This window comes from Scomber scombrus, chromosome 10 (assembly GCF_963691925.1).
Source record: "Scomber scombrus chromosome 10, fScoSco1.1, whole genome shotgun sequence".
Classification (NCBI taxonomy): domain Eukaryota; kingdom Metazoa; phylum Chordata; class Actinopteri; order Scombriformes; family Scombridae; genus Scomber; species Scomber scombrus.
In genome coordinates this window covers 28,712,001-28,725,732 of record NC_084979.1, presented here as the reverse complement: position 1 = coordinate 28,725,732, position 13,732 = coordinate 28,712,001, and the positions used below count along the sequence as shown (strand labels likewise).

At 43.1% G+C, this 13,732-nt stretch overlaps 2 protein-coding genes across 5 annotated transcripts in view; both read left to right on the top strand.

Annotated features, from left to right (window-relative positions):
- The window catches only part of hdac6 (histone deacetylase 6), a 19,091-nt gene extending 12,586 nt beyond the window's left edge, over positions 1-6,505 (top strand). For 2 of the 4 annotated variants that reach the window (XM_062427045.1, XM_062427049.1), the window contains 12 exons: positions 280-408; positions 541-709; positions 1,474-1,679; positions 1,774-1,966; positions 2,083-2,232; positions 2,514-2,691; positions 2,770-2,897; positions 3,017-3,340; positions 3,622-3,768; positions 3,845-3,991; positions 4,693-4,821; positions 5,295-6,505. In XM_062427045.1, coding sequence (XP_062283029.1) covers positions 280-408; positions 541-709; positions 1,474-1,679; positions 1,774-1,966; positions 2,083-2,232; positions 2,514-2,691; positions 2,770-2,897; positions 3,017-3,340; positions 3,622-3,768; positions 3,845-3,991; positions 4,693-4,821; positions 5,295-5,363 — 1,969 coding nt within the window. In that variant the 3' untranslated portion in view covers positions 5,364-6,505. The remainder of the gene's footprint in view (positions 1-279; positions 409-540; positions 710-1,473; positions 1,680-1,773; positions 1,967-2,082; positions 2,233-2,513; positions 2,692-2,769; positions 2,898-3,016; positions 3,341-3,621; positions 3,769-3,844; positions 3,992-4,692; positions 4,822-5,294) is intronic. The other 2 variants (XM_062427048.1, XM_062427046.1) reach the window with 2 other exon arrangements.
- A 2,650-nt stretch (positions 6,506-9,155) lies between these two features.
- On the top strand, positions 9,156-13,451 carry lhfpl4b (LHFPL tetraspan subfamily member 4b). The gene is made up of 5 exons (XM_062427685.1): positions 9,156-9,374; positions 10,777-10,981; positions 11,789-11,868; positions 13,176-13,323; positions 13,423-13,451. The coding sequence occupies exons 1-5, from the start codon at positions 9,156-9,158 to the stop codon at positions 13,449-13,451; spliced, it is 681 nt and encodes a 226-aa protein (XP_062283669.1).
- The last annotated feature ends 281 nt before the right edge of the window (positions 13,452-13,732 follow it).

Here is a 13,732-nt window from a genome sequence, read left to right as displayed (position 1 = left end):
ATTAATTTAGATTTTAATTATAATTATTATATATTAATTATTATAATTATCTTTTTATCATTCTTATTTTCTCTCCTATGCATTGGTCTAAATTATTCTTTCTTTTTATTCCTTCTCTTGATCTCATCCTCAGTCCACACTTGTTCTGTCTTATTATCAGCTTGCCAATCACCTGTGAAACACTTTGAACTACATTAAACTGTATGAAATGTGCTTTATAAATAAAGTTTGATTTGATTGATAAAAAAATAACGTGATGACACAAACATCTGTGTGCAGACATCATCCCGAACAGCCGCAGAGAATCTCCAAGATCTTCTCCAAACATCAGCAGCTGGGATTGGTCGACCGTTGCCAACGGATACCAGCGCGCTTGGCAACTGAGGAGGAACTCGCCATGTGTCACAGGTACACACACACACAATAGACAGACATAAAACATGTAAATGCATCTGAAGAACAACATATTGATCAAACTTGGATCGTGTGTGTGTGTGCGTGTGTGTGTGTGTGTGTTTGTGTGTGTGTGTGTGTGTGCAGTGTGGAACACATCGAGCAAATGAAATCCACAGCAGAGATGAAGCCCAGAGATTTGAACAAACTGGGAAACGAGTTCAACTCCATCTTCATCAACAACCAGAGCTTCCAGTCCGCTCTGCTGGCTGCTGGGAGCTGCTTCAACGCTGTGGAGACAATACTGAACGGACAGGTAACACACATACACATACACACACACACACACACACACACACACACACACACACACACACACACACACACACACACACACACACAGAGGTGAGATGTGAGTCACAGTGTAGGTGGCTGACATAAAACTCTCCTTGTTGAATCATCAGTACAAAAGATGAACAACTGTATGGATAAAAGTTGAGAGCAGGGCTGCAACAAATGATTATATTCATCGTTGTTGATTCACTGATTAGTCATTTGATTCGTAAAATGTCATAAAATGTTTTGCAAAGCCCAAAATGCAACCTTAAATGTCTTAATTTGTCCTGATCAACAGTCCACAACTAATAGACATTCAGTTTACTGTCAAAGAAACCAGAAAATATTCATACAAAGTTGGTATCAGAGAATTTGGACCTTTTTCTCTCAAAAATAAAACTTTTAACAATGAATTGATTACCAAAAATAGCTGGCAACTAATCTATTAATCGACTAAACGTTGCAGATCTAGAGGAGAGCAGTTAACTACTAATTCCCATGATGCATTTCGGGCAACAAACATCCAATCATAGAGCTTCAGATTCTGTCGTGTTCTCCGACAACGTTACATCACACCAGACCTGACAGATTACACTAATTCATCTTTAACGAACTTGAAAGCAAATAATTGAAAATAAATACGTGTGTGTGTGTGTGTGTGTGTGTGTGTGTGTGTGTGTGTGTGTGTGTGTGTGTGTGTGTGTGTGTGTGTGTGTGTGTGTGTGTGTGTGTGTGTGTGTCCAGGTGAGTAACGGCGTGGCGATCGTTCGTCCTCCCGGTCATCACGCAGAGAGAGACTTCCCTTGCGGTTTCTGCTTCTTCAACACGGCGGCGCTCGCTGCTCGCTACGCACAGAAAATCTCCCACAATCCACGGCTGCGAGTCCTCATCCTGGACTGGGATGTTCACCATGGCAACGGGACGCAGCACATGTTCGAGGATGACGACAGGTGAGGAGGAAGATTGAACCGAAACAATTAAAGATATTTTTTTAATGAAGTGATGTGAAGTGCTGATAGATCGCCGGTTTCTCTCCGTCCCCAGCATCCTCTACATCTCCCTCCATCGCTATGACAACGGGGTGTTTTTCCCGTCGTCAGAGGACGCCGCACCGGACAAGGTGGGCGTGGCCAAGGGGGCGGGGTTCAACGTCAACGTGGCGTGGAGCGGCGGGCGGATGGGCGACCCCGACTACCTCGCCGCCTTTCACCACGTCGTCATGCCAATCGCCACCGAGGTAACAACACACACACACACACACACACACACACGCACTCACTCACACACACACAGACACACATTCATTGACTCTAAGTGACTAAGTCATGTGATTGGCTGGTCATCTCTCCGTAGTTTAACCCCGGGCTGGTTCTGGTGTCGGCTGGATTCGACGCTGCACGTGGGGATCCGCTGGGTGGATATAATGTGACTCCGGAGGGATACGCTCACTTCACGAACATGCTGATGTCACTGGCGGGGGGGCGAGTCCTACTTATACTGGAGGTGAGTAATGATGTGAAGTGAAGAAATGTGTATGCAGTAAAGCTACAACGTTTTGGTTGATTAATCAATTAATTAACCGTTTTGATAATCAATTATTAGTTTGAAGTCATTCTTTAAGCAAAAAATTACCAAATTTTCTGAATCCAGCTTCTCTAATATGAATATTTTCTGGTTTCTTTAGTCATCAGACAGTTAAAATAAATATCTTGAGATTATCTTCTGTCACATATTAAGGACAGATCAATCAAGAAAAAAATTTATCTCTCTCTCTCTTTTTGCAGGGAGGTTACAACTTGTCGTCCATCTCTGACTCCATGGCGATGTGCACCAGCATGTTGCTCGGCGACCCGCCTCCCTCCCTGGTGACACCCTTCCCCCCTCCTCACCACAGCGCTGTGGTGGCGATCAACGAAGTCGTCCGACATCACGCCCCCTACTGGAGGTCGCTGAGGATAAACAGTCAGTACAGGATTTTTTTTATTTTATTTTACTAGATTTTTTTTGTTTTTTGTAATAACTTCCTGACCTTTCTCTCAGTCCCAGAGTCCGTCCGGGCTTCGCTGCCCTCCCCAAAGCATCGTGGGAAACGTAGTTCTAAAGGAAAAGGCAGGAAGTCGGATCAGAGCAGCACGGACAAACCACCGCTGCCTCGTTCAGGACAAGAGGTACAATAACACCAACTGTTACTTTACCTTCTTTAACCAGAACATTAAAATCAGATGATATAAACACAGTAAGGCTCCCTTTAAATGTGTCTCCTCCTCTTTGTTTTTCATCCAATCAGGCGGACTCCAGTCTGGAGCAGCTCACTCAGGGATTGGCCAGTTTGGACATCACTCAAACTTCGTCCAATCCCGCTTCCGCTACGTCGACCCCGGTGGGCGGGGCCAGACCAAAGGCCCGCCGCAGCGTAGAGAAGGTCGTCTGTGAAAGTGAAGTGAAGACGGAGCCGAGTGAGGTGAAGACGGAGCCGAGTGAGGTGAAGACGGAGCCGAGTGAGGTGAAGACGGAGCCGAGTGAAGTGAAGACGGAGCCGAGTGAGGTGAAGACGGAGCCGAGTGGGGTGATACCCGAGCAGAGCCAATCAGCAGAGAGCACGCAGCCTCAGGTGAGTGATCAGTCTGATGCGTAGGTACTCCCACAATCCTTTGCATTCTGGTTGTAGTGCAGCTTATGATTTTACTCCAGATGAGCCTTTAAAATCCATAAAAACCAAAAAAAATACATGAATAATGACCTGTTTTATTCACACGTCCCCATAAACCATGAGAGTCAGAAATTGAGCCAGCAGGTGCTTTACGAGGACCTTGAAGCTGATAACTTCATTATTAGTATTAGTGTCTTTTGTACTTATAACTATATGTCATATTCTGTCTTATTATGCTCCAGCCTGTTGCCGTGGCACCGTCAGAATCTGTTGCCGTTGGAGACGAGGCTGCAGCTGGAGCAGAGGCGGAGCCAGAGCCAGAGGGGGCGTGTGGTTGGACGAAGCCTCAGAGCGCTCTGGAGCTGACGTGTCAAGTTCAGATGGACGGAGTGAGAAAACTTTATCCATATTCAGTTTGATCACTGAGAATGATTATCTCTGTCTAACCTGTCTGTCTCTCTTCAGGCCCCCATGTTCGTGGTGGACCCGCTGACCTGGTGTCCTCACCTGGATGCAGTGAAGTCCCTCCCTCCCTCCGGTATAGACGTCTTCCAGTCGTGTCAGGACTGCGGCTCCGAGGCTGAGAACTGGATCTGTCTCACATGCTATGAGGTGACCCATCTCACCTGTCATTCCTCCTGTTCATACTGACCATTAGGAGATTCCTTCATAATGCATTTACAATCTAAGTGATGGAGGACAAGATCCATAGTCCTCCTTCTGTGTGAAAATGTTGATCTGAAGATAATAACTTCAGACATCCAAATGAGTCAAAACAAGTAGATATGTTTCAACGTTATTTAACCCCCCTGTTGTCCTCAAGTCAAGGAAGGAAGGGAGGGAGGAAGAAGGAAGGGAGGGAGGAAGAAGGAAGGTAGGAGGGTAGGAAAGAAGGAAAGAAAGGAGGGAAGGAAAGACAGAAGGAAGGAAGAAAGGGGGATGGAGGAAGGAAATAAGGAAGGGAGGAAAGAAGGAACAGTCAAAACAGACGGGGTCATGAACAGGAGGAATGATTACAGAGAGGAAAAAAACATCTTTTACTGCTCATATGGACACTTGACTGCTGGTTTAAGACGTGCCCCTTTAATAAATCTATCCATATTCTGCTGCTTCTCAGATCCAGGTCACATTAATTAAATTAACTATATCATAAAGAGTGATTGTTATAAACTGCTGTGAACTCCTGATAAAATGTGATATCATAATAATATTATACACTTTGGCCCGATTTGATGGTGTTAAATTATAATTTATGTGGTTTTTAAAAAGTCAACCTGCAGACACTTGTAACGCGTCTCCTCTCCTGTTCTCAGGTGTTCTGTGGGCGGTACGTCAACGAGCACATGGTGATTCACGGCACCGTGTCTGAACATCCGATGGTCCTCAGCTTCTGTGATCTGTCTGCGTGGTGTTACCAGTGTGAGTCGTATGTGCACAACCAGGTAACGACCATTTATTATTATTATTTTCAATCACACAGAAGATTAATTAATGTGCAGGAACATGTGAGATCAGTGTCACATGATATACTGCCCTGCATGTTTTAGGTATCTCTCCACTCTAACACACCTGATTATAATAATTACCTCGTTATCAAGCCCTTGACGAGCTTCAGCTGCTTGATAACGAGCTAATAATTAGAATCAGGCATGTTAGAGTGGAGAGATATCTAAAACATGCAGTAGCTCTCCAGGAGCAGGGCTGAAGACCACTGCAGTAGGCACATATATAGTATGCAGCCTATTCTGCTCAGTATTTCACATATTTATCACATTGTTGTCTTGCAGTAAGAGTCAGTTAATCCAGACTGTTTATTTAATTAATAATTAGTTAGTTCACTCTTCACTTTAACTGATATTTGAAACACTTTCATCTTTTTACTTATTAAAAAATGTTTTCTCTCCTCTTTGTTCAGGTTCTGTTTGAAGCTAAAAACGCTGCTCACTTTGCCAAATTCGGAGAGGAGATCCCTCCATGGAGCTAAGAGAAGGAAAAGGAGGAAGAGGAGGAAAAGGAGGAAGAGGAGGACGGTGTAAAAAAAAACCTTGAAAGCTGTCTGTTTTTATCGCTTGTTTTCTTGTCTCTCTTCCTTCAGCAGCAGGAGATTGGTTTGGAGACGGTTGTGTTGTTGCCATGGATACTGCAGCTAGTAGCAATGGTGCTTTGTGGGAAATGTAGTTGAATCCGTCGACAACTACGGCATCCCACAACTGCCAAAAAAGAACAAAAACCCAAACAAACTCACATGCAAAAACAAAAATGAGAAGTTGTATTTATTAATTTTTTTTTTAACTGCGGCTTGGTGCTAATTATCATCGTCATCAGCAGGTCATCGGTTCGATTCCCTGACAAAGTGACCAATCACCAGCAGCCTTTGGACGGTTTTTATTTCGGGGAAAAAATTCTGATCAGAAACAAAGTTTATCAGGAAAAGACTCTTTAAATATCGTCAACAAAAGACGAAAAAGAAGATGAAGAAGAGGAGATCCTGCTTCACCGAGCAAGTTTTAGCATGAGGTCACAGAGAAAAGCCCGCCCACAAACTGCTCGCTGCTACGTCATTTAAAGCCCAGCAGAGTGAAGAAGAAAAGCTTGACATATATATAATACTGGAAACATTGATCCGAGATGTTCATAATTCATCTGCAGATTTCTTCACTCGTTTTAAGAAAAAAGGACTACAGATTTCTGGTGTTTGTGGTCATCGTATCAATCTGAAAAAAGCCTGAAAAGTGCAAAAAAAAAGATCAAACTAAACTCGTAAACAGTTTGTGTTAAACTGCGAGTTATAGACTAATAATTGGAAAAGGTTAAAATTTAACAAATGTTCAGATTTCGGCATAAATTCAACAAAAAGTCCATAAAGTTAAAAAAATTTCCTGTGACGTGATGGAAAAACAATACAGGTGCGTTTGATTGTCACACCTGCAGGAGGTTGATGCGTGGAGACGTTTCTGCAGCGAGCGGTGCTTCTCTGTGAGGCGCGTTTTGATTTACAGACTCCATGAAGGCAGTGTTACCATGACGACGAGAGGAGGCCTGTGAGCTGTGCAATATTCTGTTTCTGAACAAACTTTTGTTCTCTTTTTCTGTCCATATTTTATTACTATTAAACTTTTATTTGTACGTATGGCCTCGTCATCCTTCTTATAAACAGTTTGTGAGATAATGTTTAATTATTGATTAATCGGCTGGTCATTTTATTGTTTAACCTTCCTGTCGTCCTCCCAGGTCAAATTGACCCCGTTTGTTTTGACTGTTCCTTCTTTCCTCCCTTCCTTCCTTCCGTCTGTCCTTTCCTCCCTCCCTCCTTCTCTCTTTCTTTCTTTCCTTCCTCCCTCCCTCCTTCTTTCCTCTGTCCATCCTTCCTTCTTTCCTCCATCCTTCCTGCCTCCCTCCTTCTTTCCTTCCTCCATCCCCCTTTCTTCCTTCCTTCTGTCCTTCCTTCCTCCTTCCCTCCTTCTTTCCTTCCTTCCTTCCTCCCTTCTTTCCTCCGTCCATCCTTCCTCCCTTCCTTCTTTCCTTTCCTCCCTCCCTTCCCTCCTTTCCTTCTTTCCTCCCTCCTTTCCTTCCTTCTTCCTCCCTTCCTTCCTCCTCCCTTCCTCCCCTCCTTCCTCCTTCCTCCCTTCCTTCCTTGACTCGAGGACAACAGGAGGGTTAACAGTCTATAAATTCATAATATATAAAAATAGTAATAGTAATACGAAAAGGAATGTAATAATGTCCCAGAGTCAAAGATGAACATTGTATGAAATTTTGGGCATTTCTGCTAAAAACAAACAAACAAACAAACCCCAAAAACTCAATAAGATTTGATTGTCAAAATAGTTGAGGATTAATATTCTGTTGATCAATGAATCAAGTAATTGTTGCAGCACTGGTTCATTAAACAGTGCCTCTATCAGTTGCAATACTAAATAATGAAATATTCATATTTTCATCCAGCAGTTTATTTGTTTGACATTTCTGACACTTTTGCTTAAAAAAAAAAATTAATATATTATCATTCCTCCTGTTCATACTGACCATTAGAAGATTTTGTTACTATACTTCCACCACAGCTCAACAGGGAAACACTAAGAGGGAATTTGATGCTAAAAAGACTGTAAATGTGTCAGATATCACTTGATATGATTAACTCAGACTGCTGAAGCTCAATAGAAGCTGATCATCTACTTTTAAATGACAGTGTGGAAACACTGTGGATTTTGTCCTCCATCACTTTACATTGAAAGTAACATTTGAAGGTTTTAATAGTCAGTATGAACAGGAGGAATGATTACACCTCTTTCACTGTTCATATGGACACCTGACTACTGTCCTTTATAAATTGGTATATAGTATCATATGTTGGTTTAATTGAGTGTATATTTGTTTTTCTGCCTTTGAATCGAGGCTGCAAGGTTAAACAGAGGTTATCATATTTTGAACCTGCGTTTGCTCTCAGAGAGCTGCAGTTCCTCGGTCAGCCAGCAGGAGGCGCTGTGGCTCATCTGCGGTTTGAGATATACCAACAACAACAAAATATTAAAAATGCATAAATCAAACTCTGCCTCCGTTTATATTAATATATAAGCATATAGTCGCTATTATTGTGTCTGTATGTGTATTAATTTCAACTGCAGCGTTATCCTCAGTATTTGAATATCAACATCCGGGCATGTAGAGCTGGAGAAGACCCTCCTCCATCCCGTTAACCCTCCATCCCTCCATCCTCTCCTCCGCCTGCATCCTCTCATCCTGACACAGACAGACAGGTGTGTCTCCAGCTGCAGGTTTGATTTCTGCTCATTTTGTCTCTGTGTGTGTTTCAGTCAGCTGATCGTGTTTATCGGATCAATCCCGTTTGTTTGGTTCAGATTCAATGCGGCGTTTATCAGTGATGATGATGATGATGATGACGATGTAACCACAGACAGTAGCTAGCGCTCCGTGTTTATGTTTTTTATTTCTGTTGATTGTATCCCGACACTGATTGGCTTTGGTTTTGCTCTGATTGATGATTATTTAAATTGCAAATAGAAGAAAAATCAACAATAAGACGAAACGTTTCATGTCTGCGTCACATTTTAAACTGTTTAACTGAGTTTTATTCATTCAAACAGGTTTAAATTAAATAACAGCAGTGGTGGAAAGTAACTAAGTACAATTTTGAGGTACTTGAGTATTTCCATGTGATTCTACTTTCTACATCTCAAAAGGAATTATTGTACTTTAGTTACTTTTCAGATGAAGATTTGACACAAAGGATAATATAACAAGTAAAAGTACAAAAGTATTATGAGCTTGATGTAGTTATAGTATTACAGTAAAAGTACTGCAGTATTATGAGCGATGTAGTATGCAGTATTACAGTAAAAGTACTGCAGTATTATGAGGGATGTAGTTAAAGTATTACAGTAAAAGTAGTGGATTAGTCCCTCTGACTTGACTGATCATTTGAACGTTCATTGAAATGAAACCATGTGAGAAGTTTAGAGGGAAAAATCACTATTTGGTGGAGCTGTTAACAACTCATAGACATCTGAAATGTGAGCCGACTACACACTGCTTTTTGGTTTCATCTTTAACAATGTGTTGTATTTTAAAAGCTTGTTATATTATCCATTGTGTCAAATCTTCATCTGAAAAGTAACTAAAGCTGTCAAATAAATGTAGTGAAGTAGAAAGTACAATATTTCTCTCTCTCTCTCTCTCTCTCTCTCTCTCTCTCTCTCTCTCTCTCTCTCTCTCTCTCTCTCTCTCTCTCTCTCTCTCTCTCTCTCTCTCTGCAGTCATGTCAGCGTCTCCTGCCCTCGCTGACCTCTCTCGTCTCTATCAGACTGAGTTTGTCCGCAGCGCTCGGGCGGTCGGTGTCCTCTGGGCCGTCTGCACGCTCTGCTTCGCCATCATCCAGGTGGTCGTCCTGGTGCAGCCGTCCTGGATGGGCACTGGAGATACCCGCCACCAGGGGGCAGGACCGGCCCCACCCAGCGGCACCCTGGGACTGTTTGAGGTGAACATGAAACCCCCTCCCCCAAACTGCACATGTCCAATCATAGCTAACGACAGCATGTCCGATTATGTGGACACCTCGATGAACACTAGATCAGAGTTTAGAGGACAGGTTCACGGTATTTAAAGTCTCTTTTAACCTTTGTGTCGTCCTCCCGGGTCAAATTGACCCCGTCTGTTTTGACTGTTCCTCCCTTCCTTCCTTCCTTCTGTCCTTCCATCCTCCATCCTCCTTCTCTTTCTTTCCTCTCTTTTTCCTTCCTCCCTTCCTTCCTTCCTTCCTTCCTTCCTTCCTTCCTTCCTTCCTTCCATCCTTCCTTTCCTTCCTCCCTTCATCCCTCCCTACTTCTCTCTTTCTTTCCTCCCCCCTACCTTCCTCCCTTCCTTCTTTCCTCTGTCCTTCTTTCCTTTCTTCCTCCCTTCCTTTCTCCCTCCTACCTTCCTTCTTTCCTCCCTCCCTCCCTTCTTCCCTTCCTTCCTTCTTTCCTGCCTCCCTCCTTTCCTTCTTCCTTCCTCCCTCCTTTCTTTCTTCCTTCCTCCCTCCTTTCCTTCCTTTTTCCTCCCTTCCTTCCTTCCTTCCTCCCTCCCTTCCTTCCTCCTTTCCTTTCTTCTTCCTCCCTTCCTTCCTTCGTCCTTCCTCCCTCCTTTCCTTCCTTCTTCCTCCCTTCCTTCCTCCTGTCCTTCCTTCTTCCTCCCTTCCTTCCTTCCTCACTCCCTTCCTTCCTCCTTTCCTTCTTTCTTCCTCCCTTCCTTCCTTGACTCGAAGACAACAGGAGGATTAAAACAACAGTCAGAAGTCGTACTTCTGTTCTTGCACACCAATATTTTGGGTGCATAAGTGTAGTAGTGCACTATGAATACCTGGATGGTGCACTCAAGTGTGTCCCTATGGTCACTTCTCGCCGTCAACGGTCGCCAACTTAGCTACGTAGCAGAAGAGGATGGCAGCCGAGGACGTTGTAACTTCTGTGAACATTGCAGCGTTATAGAAATGTAAATTTTACATGTGTTCATTGCACCAAGCAACACTTTACTGTTACATACATATAAGCCATCAGTAGGTTAATTGGGTTAATTTAACAGTCAGTAATGATTTGTTGCTGTGTACGATAACACAAATGCTAATGTTATCTTTCTTACTAGCTAATCGTCATTTCTGGTAAGTGTGCCGCAGCCATGTTTGATTTTAAACAACACTAACCTGTCGAAATTTGTGCACCACACAAGTAAATACATAGTGTACACAGTGCATGAACTTAAATGAGGGATTTCAGAAACAGGGTGACTTTTGTTTTAAGATACACTTAAAAAATTGTGAAACCGTCCTTTAATGTGCTAGCCAACATCACTGCTGCTAACTGCTACACGCCTGGTTAACACTGTATATGTGTGTGTGTTGTCAGGTGTGTCTGGAGTCAGACTGGCCCGTCCCAGACTGTCGTGGTGGTCTGTCCAGTCTGTCCCCGCTGCCGTCCTTCCAGTCTGTGGCGGTGCTGGTGGGGGTATCTCTGTGGGCAGTGTGGACCAGCGTCCTCTGTCTCTGCCTCTTCAGGTTCTGCAGCGCTGCCACCGTCTACAAGATCTGTGCCTGGCTGCAGCTCACCGCAGGTCAGTTGTGGTACTAGTGGCACTACTGGTGCACCAGGTCACTACAGGACAGTTACCCAATGACTGGTACTCACACTGGGAGAGGTTCTCACTTCAGGTCAGCTAATACAACTGGTACTACTGGTTCTATCAGTACTACTGATGCTTCTGGTGTGACTGATATTACTGGTACTGGTGGTCTTACTGAGTCCACTGGTACTGCTAGGATTGGACCAGTCACTTGACACCGGGAGGGGTACTCAGCCCACTGCAGGCCAGTTAGTACTACTGGTTTGTAATGCATGAGCTATTATTAGTACTGCTGGTACCTCTGGAGCGACTGATATTACTGGTACTAATGGTATTACTGGTACTGTTGGTACTGATAGCACCACTAATTCTGCTGGTTTTACTAGTGCTACTGGTACTGACATTTCACTGGTACTACTGGTTATAATTGTACTACTGGTGCTGCTGGTACTGCTGGTGTTACTGGTTTCACTACTTCTCTTAGCTACTGGTGCTGTTGATGCTAGTCGCATTAGTGATACTGGTATTACAAGCACTGCTGACACTACTGGTACTGTTGGTACGTTTTTATTACCAGTGGTAGATCTGGTGCTGCTGGTTCTGTTGTTTATGCTGCACTGGACTGTAAGTTGTAACGTCTAAAATCTGAAAACTGATTTTACCAAAGACTGATGACGGTGAGAGAAAAATCCTCAGAGGACCAGAAGACGACAGGAGGAGGCAGGGCTTCATCTCTCTACACTACTGTAGATTATAATCCACCCTCACTTCTTCCCTCTTCTCTTTCTGTGCCTTCAGGTTTCTGTCTGGCGTTGGCTTGTGTTCTGTTTCCAGACTCATGGGAGAGTCCAGAGATGAGAGCTCTGTGTGGAGACTCGGTGAGTTTTATAGGATGGACGGGAGAGCATGAGTGTCTCTGTGGACTCAAATGTCAGAGCAGTATATAAATAAAAAGGACTTAGACATGAAAACTCACACCATAAAAGAAAGAGGTTGTTCAAGGTAAAGCAGGGTTTCAACCAGAGTGCATCCTGCTTCAAACATCCAATGTCCCGACTCTACAACCTCCCTGTATGCAGTTGTTCTCCATAAAATCAAAGACTTACTGTTAGAAGGCCTCAGTTTTACATTTTAAAAACTATATCAACAATTATTTTGTGAGTTAAGCTGAAATGATGCTTCTCCAAGAGATACATGTACATTTCTCTGCGATCCTACACAGATGGGTAACTGTATGTCACAAATTAGAGCTGAATTTTCAAGTTCATGCTAATCGAAATAACATGTATATCAGTTAATAGTCAGTAAGAACAGGAGGAAAATGTATTTCACTGTTCATATGCACATTATGTGTCTGGTCTTATTGTGTTTTGTGGGTTTTTTGTTGTCTGTTTGCTCTGTTTTCCCTCCTTTGTTTCTGTGCTCCTGCCCAGCCTGATTTTTCCCTGCACACCTGTCCTACATCAGCCTTATCTGCCCCGAGCCTTTTGTCACCGTCTGCTCCACTCTGATTAGTTTCACTTGTCCCTCATTATCCTTCCCTCCATGGTGTAGTTTATGTGTTCCCTGCTGTCTGGGTCAGTTCATCTAGTACCTCTGTGTTTAAAGGTCCAGCCTTTTCTAGAGCGTTACTCTCCTGGTATATTTCATCCCTGCTTTGCCTTCTCCTTGTCGGACTTGTTTGCCTTATATCCTGACTATCTGTGTACTGAACTTTGCAAGGAAAGATCAAGATTCCTGTTTTTCTGTTCATTCATTTTGCCTGTTACTACAGCAGTTATTACAATGGACACCTGACTTGAAAAATGGTGAACTCATCCTTTAACTCTTTATATTGTTACTCTAATCTATACCAATGCATTTTTTAGAAGCTATTATGCATAAAATATGAGTGTTGTGGATGATTGATTGTTATCAAGGGTTAAATCGTGCGAATACCATAAAATATGAGTCTGAAAAGTAAATAGTAACTAAAACTGTGAAATAAATGTGGTGTAAAAAGTAAAATATTCTTCTCTGAAATGTAGAGCAGTACAAATATAAAGTAGAATAAAATGGAAATAAACTGCAAGTACCTCACAATTATTCTTAAGTACCTGACTTGAGTAAATGTACATAGTTATACTCCACCACTGATATTGCTGTTGTTGCTGTATTGATCACGTGATCCTGTCTTGTCCTCCAGGTGGGCAGTTTCTCTGCAGGTAACTGTTCGGTCCACTGGGCTTACATCCTGGCCATCCTGGGCGTGTTGGATGCTGCTATCTTGGCCACGCTGGCCTTCGTCCTCGCCAACAGACAGGACGCTCTGCTGCCACCAGACGCCAAGGATGGTGAGGCATGGGGCGGGGCATCATGAGAGGGGCGGAAAGGGTTATAGTACTGATAAACAGTTTGATCATGACACTGTTTGTTTGTTTGTTTGTTTGCAGTGACCACAGGTCTGCTGATGTCAGCGTAGAGTCACCAGGTGAGTCTCTCCTCCTTCTTCTTCTTCTTCTTCTGCTTCTTCTCCCCTCTCCCTTCTTTCTTCTTCTTCTTCTTCTTCTTCTTCTTCTTCTTCTTCTTCTTCTTCTTCTTCTTCTTCTTCTTCTTCTTCTTCTTCTTCTTCTTCTTCTTCTTCTTCTTCTTCTTCTTCTTCTTCTTCTTCTTCTTCTTTCGTCTCTTTTCATTTTCACACAAACATTTGACTCTGTTTTCTGTCTTTTTTCCCCTCCTCTTCCTCTACAGTTTTCCTTCCTC

Coding starts and splice junctions, on each gene's coding strand:
- lhfpl4b (XM_062427685.1), top strand. CDS start 9,156: ATGTCAGCGTCTCCTGCCCTCGCTGACCTCTCTCGTCTCTATCAGACT. Junction 10,982..11,788: donor CTGGCTGCAGCTCACCGCAG/GTCAGTTGTGGT, acceptor CTGTGCCTTCAG/GTTTCTGTCTGGCGTTGGCT. Junction 13,324..13,422: donor GCCACCAGACGCCAAGGATG/GTGAGGCATGGG, acceptor GTTTGTTTGCAG/TGACCACAGGTCTGCTGATG.